General features: G+C 39.0%; 1 protein-coding gene across 1 annotated transcript in view; it reads right to left on the bottom strand.

The window, feature by feature from the left end:
- Positions 1-4,305: 4,305 nt before the first annotated feature.
- Positions 4,306-8,289, bottom strand: part of LOC138046234 (A-kinase anchor protein 10, mitochondrial-like) — a 24,997-nt gene continuing 21,013 nt past the window's right edge. Inside the window, exon 12 of the mRNA XM_068892904.1 lies at positions 4,306-7,290. Coding sequence (XP_068749005.1) covers positions 7,216-7,290 — 75 coding nt within the window. The 3' untranslated portion in view covers positions 4,306-7,215. The remainder of the gene's footprint in view (positions 7,291-8,289) is intronic.

Here is an 8,289-nt window from a genome sequence, read left to right as displayed (position 1 = left end):
ATCCAGAAAGGGGAACGAAACGCAAGCGAAGCTTCGTTCCCCTTGTGTTTCACTTGCGCACTGACATGTCACTCATCCAAAGGCCTCCAAAGATTATAAACATCAATTTATTCCCAACGTTTGAGCACTTTGTAAAAATCAGCTATCCAAACAAATGTAACTAAAGAACCCACTAGAAGGCTTGCGTGCTGTGAAAAAGCAAACAATTTTCAGGAATTAAAAACAACATTCTGCTATGTGAGGCATAGACCAAATTGAAAATAAAACACCGGCTTCTATTGATTACAACAACGCCATTAATGTAGCTAAAAGCGATGCTACTATGCATAGAAGATTACTACACGATAGCAAAGCGCCTGGGTCATTAATGTCATACTGTGTTTCTTGATTGTCATGAGGTTGCAACTCAATGGCTCGCTGATTTCTCGATGGTGCTATCGGAAATGAAAAGAATTCGGTTGTTGGTGTCGCCGACTGTGGAACAGAGCCAATAGGAACGGAAACGCGAATGCTAACAACGTTTTCCTCACACGTTTTTACCTCCAGTTGATACAAGTTTCCTAGAACTAGGTGTTGAGACGCATTTGCGAACGAGCGAACAAAATAGAAATAGACCGGAGTGCCCTGGCTAGAGTTCCGCTCTTCAGCGGGTATTATGGTGTAGTTACACCCTGTGTCGTCGTTCATTCTCATGTCCTCGCAGAATTTCCAGTCACCTGAGAGAAGCTCGACGCTTGGAGGTCTCGAATGATTCAAAGGATAACTTGCGTAGACTCCGTCGATAATATTTTCTAAGTACTTTATACAAGTTCCGTTTGTGTCACGACTTTGAAGCCCTACTTGTCCCGTTGTGATTTTGTCGATCACCTCTAATTGCGAATTCTTCGAAGCGTTTTGTTGACGTAGTTTCCATGTTGAGCACATAAATATATTGTAGTCCCGTTGGTGGCAGAAACACTCGGCGAACACTACCTTTCCAATGATAGAGAAATTTTGCAAGTGGCGACCCTCATCCGCGGACACAGATAAGACATTATTGTTGCGATCTTGTTTCTTGGAAGCTGCGCCCAAGGTTACCGTAAATACCATTGAAAATGTCAGGCTTGCGGCTAGGATAAGCCATAAACTGCAAGAAACTGCGTTGCTCATGCCACGATAGAAGAAAAAAATGCCACTTTTAAGATGGTGTGCTTAAACTCAGGCTGAGTGATTTCTAAGTATCTACCGCGCGGCTCCTTTTTAAACGTACCACTTTCGAAAACATGTCAAGACAAAATGCAGTGTTGTCAAAACATCGAGCAATTTGATCACTATTTTCCTGATGAAGCTTTATTTTTTGCCCTCTGTAGGTTGACACTTGCGTGCAAGTTGCCGAAAACAAAATCCTGAACCTTGTGCAATCCGTGGAATCCTTCTAAATCAACCGGGAGCGATATCTCTATTCTAAAACGACTATCATGACCGTTTTCTTTGGCACCAAATAACGGGCATACTATGAGTCACGTGCCTCGTAAACGGTTCCTCTCTTTTCAGGGCTCAAGACTGGTAAAGCTTGAAAATTATAATCACGTGAAGGTCGATTCGTGTTTTTGTGCATCAGGGGCCCGTTTCTCAAAAGTCCCGAAAACTTTTCGGGCCCGAAAAGCCATCTGTGAAATTTCCAACCGCTTGTTTTGGAAAGCCGATCTTTTAACATGTTTTCAAGGTAACAAAAAGAAAAATAACTGTGAAGTTTGACGAATTAAATGCTCTCCGTTTTTGAGTTACAAAAGGAATTGTGACACCCGAAAATGGCCCGTAAAGTTTCGGAACTTTCGAGAAACGGCCCCCCCAGGTCTATGTAAGAGTGTAGGCTCTCAACGCGTGCATGATTAGCGAAATTAAAAAAAGGGGTATGGAGCGTTTTCACTCACGTGACCTGCAGCCATATTGGATAATAAATGGATTGGTACACCATCATGGCCGCTATCTCTTTGGCCATCCCTCAAACTGACATTTCCCTCCCTCTTTATTCAACTTGCATGACGTAAAATCAGATCAGGCGAGCCAAAGAGTTGAACCCGGATCGATGGGTTCTCCTTGCATATTCCAATATCCCCTAGACTAACGAGACGAGCTCCTGAAAAATCGAATTTTTTAGAGTATTGACATAGTAATACCCAGCAAAACAAGTAACAGCTAAACGTCTTCAAAGTGGTTTTCAGACCTATATACTGTATATCAGCGCGGCTTTGCTTAGAAACGATACTTCTTGTTGAACTAAAGCTCTAATTCTGCCTGTTTTCATTCTTTTTAAAGCGATTAGCTTGTCATATTAAGATGGGATATCGCGTCGTCTTATTGTAAGAAAATGTCCATTGTCAGTTTGACGGATGGCCATAAGTGTTGACCTTTGTTTTGGAACACCAACATGGCCCGCCGTGACGTCATGTGAAAACCACTGTATTCGTATTCTCAGTATTGAACTGGAACTAGCTTGCAATGGAGGCTAAATGCGGGGAAATATATGAAAAAGTATTTTCATTTGAAAAGATTCCCCCGCATGAACCTCCATTGCAAGCGACTGTTCCAGTCCAATACTGAAAATACGAATATGGTCTATATTCCAACAAATCACCTCAAAATAGGCGAAAATTCACTTCTCTGAACATAGTCTCTTTTCAAAATACAAAATACATTGTTCCATACATTTCTCCATTTACCTTTGTAGTTGGAGTACGATTAGAAGAAAAAGAAAAAGAAAATACCACTGTCTTTCAAACTTATGGCGACACACGAGATCTTGTGTCTTAGCTTTGTTGCTAATTGCAATTTTAAACATTCGTTAACATCCGCGACATTATGAAGTATCAGACTTCCATTATTTTTCGAATTTCAAGCTCAAGGAGAAAAGCCCCCGTGGGGGGGATTGGAAACTAGTTGCTTGGTTGCGAGCGAACGACAACTAAAAAATCAGAGTCCCGAGGCAGGGTGGGATGTGCTACAAAAACTCCAGGGGAGCTACAATTTTGAACATTGAAAATGAAGACCACCCCTCCCCCAATGATAAAAGAATGGCTGGATTTAACTTGCGCGCGGATTCATTATTGATTTTGGGGGATTGGGTAGGGTACAATTTTTTTATTTTATTTTGTCCAACATTGTGGGTCGTTTATCGAGGTTCTGAATGGACAATAAGGTGATTTCAATCTTTAAGTTTGTCTTTCTTCCTTTTCCTCAATAAATATTACTTGGAAATCTATCGTTCGGCCATTTTTATTGCATACTGTTTTTGCTTTAAATAGCATTTATTCCACTTTGAACAGAAGATTCGATCCTTGTAAAACGTCCTTTGATTTTGATTGGAACTTTAAAAGAAAATGTTCTCGTGAAATTTCAGGAGTTTTTCCATGTTTAAAATCCTTGTGAAAATAGTCAAATTTTTGTTCTTGCGTTTTCAGATTTTTGACCGCAGGTTAGTTTGTAACTTCCAAAACTTGAAAACGTCGGACCGACTTTTTTCAAGATAACCCAAATGCAGTCCGTTTCAATCTTGTCCATTTGTGTCCATCCACGCTTCTCTTTGCCTTTGCTGTATTTCTTTTATGTTGTTCAACAGTTTTAAGTGGTTATTTGGGTGTCATGAAATTACATTATTTTGCGATGCATAGCCCCTTTAAATGTTGAAGTATGAAAAATGACTGTTGTCGTGGACTTTGAAATGAACACATAAATTGGCAATGAAATATGAAAACAGCAGATAAAAGAAGCGAGCCTGGATTTTTCTGACTTCTATAATATATATGTATTATTTACTGGCCGGGAGGTCCGTATAAGGAAAAACTTCCCGAGGTCTCGAGACCGAGGGCACAGTTTTTTTTCCAAGACGGATAGACCTAGGCCGGTGAATAAGTTTTTTTTTTTTAATTTCTAAATTGTATTTTTAGAGGACACGGGAAACTAAGCTTGATTGGGTTTCGTCAGTGTTGCTTTCTTTATCATGTTCGTTTGTGTAACAAAATTCGCTTTCGTCGTCAGAATCCATCTTTTTTTTTTCAAAAAGTTCAACAATACCATTACTCTTAATGCAACAAGCGGCAATAAAACGATTAAGACAAATTGAAACTTCGCTCATTACATTCGCAGCTTTGCTCTTCACTTAGAGTCCTTTGGTACCGTGATTGTATAGTCAAGAGATAGGAAACTTCTGCTCGCTCCCGCAGCCAATCAGATTGCTGGATTTTCAGGATATGACTTCATGTTCTCGTAAGAGGCCCGTCTAAGAAAGCCCAAAACATTGTCACGACAAAATCACAACATATGTTATTTAAAGTAAAAAAAAAACTTGTTTATTTTCAATGTTAATGTTCATTAAAAAGACTCTGCAAATCATCCAGTACAAAAAAGAGCAGTTTTCAACTGAGTAACGAAACTAATTGTTTGTTAATTGCCCAATCAATAAAGGCAAAGACAATTATATAAACAAGCCGTGAGCATAACGCAAAACGAATAAATGAGAAAGCCACTATTTGTCTTGGTTTTTCCTCTCACTGGCTAAAAATATGGCACGAGATATTTGGTCTAGGTAACCACATGATTTCGAGTGCAATTTGGAATAAATAGCCACGATGAATTATTTTAAAGACGAACAAAATTTGTGATCTTTGAAAAAAATGACAAATGCTTATTTATTCCAAGTAGCACAAGAAAAATGATTACTTATTAATAATAGTCATGAAAATTTTCGAGATGCTTAAGCAGAGCAACGCATGCCTATCAATACGCGTATCACGCAATAATGCGAAAATTGCGCCATCCACGGCTCGCATTTGATTGGCTATCTGTGAGTCTCTTTGCTCACTGACCAAGCAGAGTGCTTGGTTTGTTACTTGTTTTTGCACTTGGGTGTTACCTGAAAACTGCATTTCTCTTAGCAAATCAGATTGGAGAATTTTGTCAATGCATAGAGCAGTTTTCAAATTACTGTCGAAGGAAAATACGCGATGCAATTGCTACGCTTAGTGATTGGTTTAAAAACCTCGCGCCAGTTTATCAACCAATGCTTTGAGCAAGTTACATGGAATTGCTAGGAATTTGGATTGGTTCGTTGCTTTGTTTGCACCTGCTGTGATTGGTCGAAGTAATTACTTTGGTATTTGTTTTACGGCACTTAATTGAAAACCGCTCTATTATTCAGCCAACTACAAAGTGGAGCAATGGAAAACCTTCCCAAACGTGAAATTACTTTCAACGCTCAATTGAAGATCTCATCCCCCGAGGTACTAAATTCCTACAACTGTTTAAAGAGAGGAAAAAAGGCAATTTACCCTTACTCTGGATAATTAAATTTTCCGCAAAGTATAAATTTTGTACAACTAAAACACCGTTAACTACCAATCTGTGGATTGACATGAACCAAACGTTCACCGTTGTTCTACAATCGTGAAAATCTTGAATATTTTTCCTTTCTTCTCTACTACGCAACTTGTTTGCAAAATATTTACAAGATAACTTTGATTTATCGGCGGGCAACAAAATGCATGTGAGGTATTTATATACGCGTATAGAAATTTCTAAGTTTCCATTGTAATCAGCAATTTCGACAATTTTACGAAAATATGCATACGTTTTTAACAAAATGTATTTGTGTGGGCTGGGTCACCTATTGTAGGTCCTAAGATATTTACGCTTTCCAATTTTAAGACATTCCAGTGAAACCTAGAGTAAGCAATAACACCCATGACCAATGTTTCAATCCCCTTTGGACGTAATGAAAAAAAAAACGTTCGGTAGAGGGCTTGTGTGACATTTGGAATGGAAAATGCCCAAAACAACGAAAAAAGTTTTTATATTGCGATATGGTAACGAATTTACATGCTTAGTTCTTTCCTCTTCTATTGATTCCGTATACTACTAAACTCAAATAATTATCTCCTTCGTCTCATTTCCTCTTGAATGCTAGCCTGCGTAGCTAGCGGGAAAACACAACACGCATCCCTCGATTGCGAGAGGGCCGCGAGCGGCATGGTGATGAGTAGTTTATTGCGGCTTTGCCGCTTCGCACCCACTTGCACGGGGCTTGCATAAATTCTGCCGACAGAATTTTCACCAGAGTGAGCGAGTTCGGGGAGAGCATTTTGCAGGCAGAATAAGGCAATTTTGAGCAGAAGTTGAGCAGAATAACAGAAAATCAGTAGCACTAATGCTAGGAATAACATTAGTAAGAAAAACTGAAAAATAAAGTGAAAAAATGAAAAATACCTCGTGATTAACATGATTGTTAGCCAAAACGAAATTACATGATTCCATCACATACTTCGAAGTCGGCGGCATTACAAAATGAATATCTAATCAGTATTAGCGGTTAGGCAAAGGCTCCTATCCATACAAATATATGGCCCAAAGGCCGAAAACTATGAGAGAGGACGCAGCTCTTTACAACCTCTAATTTCATTGGACCCTTTAAGACGCAGCTCTATTGTTTTTAGGGTTAGAGTCCATCGTTGATTGGTTGTTTGTTTTGGCCCATTGTTTTCTGAGCCAATTCCGAGAGCCGTTGTAATAGCTGCGTACTGACCCAAAATTTTGGGGGGCACTGAGCAACCATCGGTTTACTCGCGCCTATTTAAAAATCCCACGAGAAATACCCGCCAGTTACGCAGGCTACTTGAATCCTTGCGCGATAGTCACGCAAGCCAGGGAAGGCACGTAGCCTGCGACTGACTACCGTATTTACTCGATTAAATGCCGCGGCGTTTATTAAATTTTGAGCGTGTCCGATGCGACGTTTATTTAACTTAAGGGCTCACATTTCTTAAATCACTGACGACAATTACGGTAGATCATTTGTAAATGTTATTTAAAACAGAAACACGTTAAAAGTTTCAATGTCTCGCATTTTTGCTGAATAGAATCGTTAATTGACTGGCTCGTGATCAACGTTCAGAGAATTAAATGTGTACTTGATTTTTTTCTCACAATCCTCGAGTGAACGCCGCATTCTTCTGAGTTGGTGCGGCGTTTATTCGAGGGCGGCGTTTATTGGTATTTTTCCTTTCATCTGCGGACTTTAATCGAGTAAATACGGTACGCGTTTTGAAGACAGTGTTCGTTTCCATCATCAAACTAATTAAGTCAAACGGTTGAAATAACTATTCTGCAGTCTACTGAGCAGCTCTTCTGTTTTCTTCTACCGTCGACTAAGCTATACCTACTGTTCCACCGTGACATTCTTTATCAAGACGACGCCTGTTCATTCTTGACGTCTTCAATAATCATTTTGGCAATTTTCCATGCCATTTCTTCCTTTGCCTGGAAGAGAGAGAAACTGGTGTAAAAGAAATCAAGGTGAAACACGCATAAAGATAGTAAAAGGGATTCTAAATGGATCAATTTACAGTGACCGGGGATAGTACCAATTTTTTTTTCCCAATAAATTTTATCTTTACCATAAATACTAATGTATTTAATCTAGCTACAACCATGGTCATTCGGTAATTCGGGAGTCTTTGATTTCTACAATTAAAAAAAGATAATTTTCCAATAATTTGAAAACCATTTAATAAATTCCATAATGGGGCATTTGTTGATATTATTCTTTGTAAAATGTTCTGCAAGGAAAGAGTCTTGCTAATTCCAACTCAGCTATCTTAGGTTCGTAAGTTAAATGATGGTAAATGAGTTCTTACTTTCTCTTAAAGACACAGTGCCACGTCCCTTCCAATCCCACTTCAGTGTTTAAAAATCATTAAAAACGACTTAATGTATCACAGACCGAAAATAATGCCTTACTTTCTTTACCAAGAACAATATTAGTTCACTTGCAGGGAACTTCCACTCAGACAAAAAAACTAACTTTAAACAACTGGAAATAATGTTCACGATCAAATTTGTTTACACTTTGAAATCCAAAGAAAGGGTTTGCATCTTAAAAATATTAATTTCAGATCCACTTATTTTTGTTTTTCAAATTCACTGGGCACCAGCATCTTGGATAATAGTGACGTATTACCGTTTCCCTGGCGTTACTTTACAAATGCTATCTGTGTCACAACGATAGGGAAACTGTAACACAACAAAATTATTCAAGATGGCAACACCTGGGAAATTTAAAAGAGAAAACAAGCAATTCTGACCGTCATTTATTTCTGAGGCAGTGTGGCCGAGTGGTTAAGGCGCTTGCCTTGAAATCTACAGATCCCAGGTTCAAGACTCGTACTGACCATCAGTTGAATTTGATCATGGTAGTCCCTGGTTCAACTTCTCCCCCACACTAGTAAATAGCCAATTGGTTTTTTGTACGGCCAGTTG

This window comes from Montipora capricornis, chromosome 4 (genome assembly GCF_036669925.1).
Source record: "Montipora capricornis isolate CH-2021 chromosome 4, ASM3666992v2, whole genome shotgun sequence".
NCBI lineage: Eukaryota > Metazoa > Cnidaria > Anthozoa > Scleractinia > Acroporidae > Montipora > Montipora capricornis.
The sequence above is the reverse complement of the archived record's forward strand: the minus strand, read 5'-3'. Positions and strand labels throughout refer to the sequence as shown.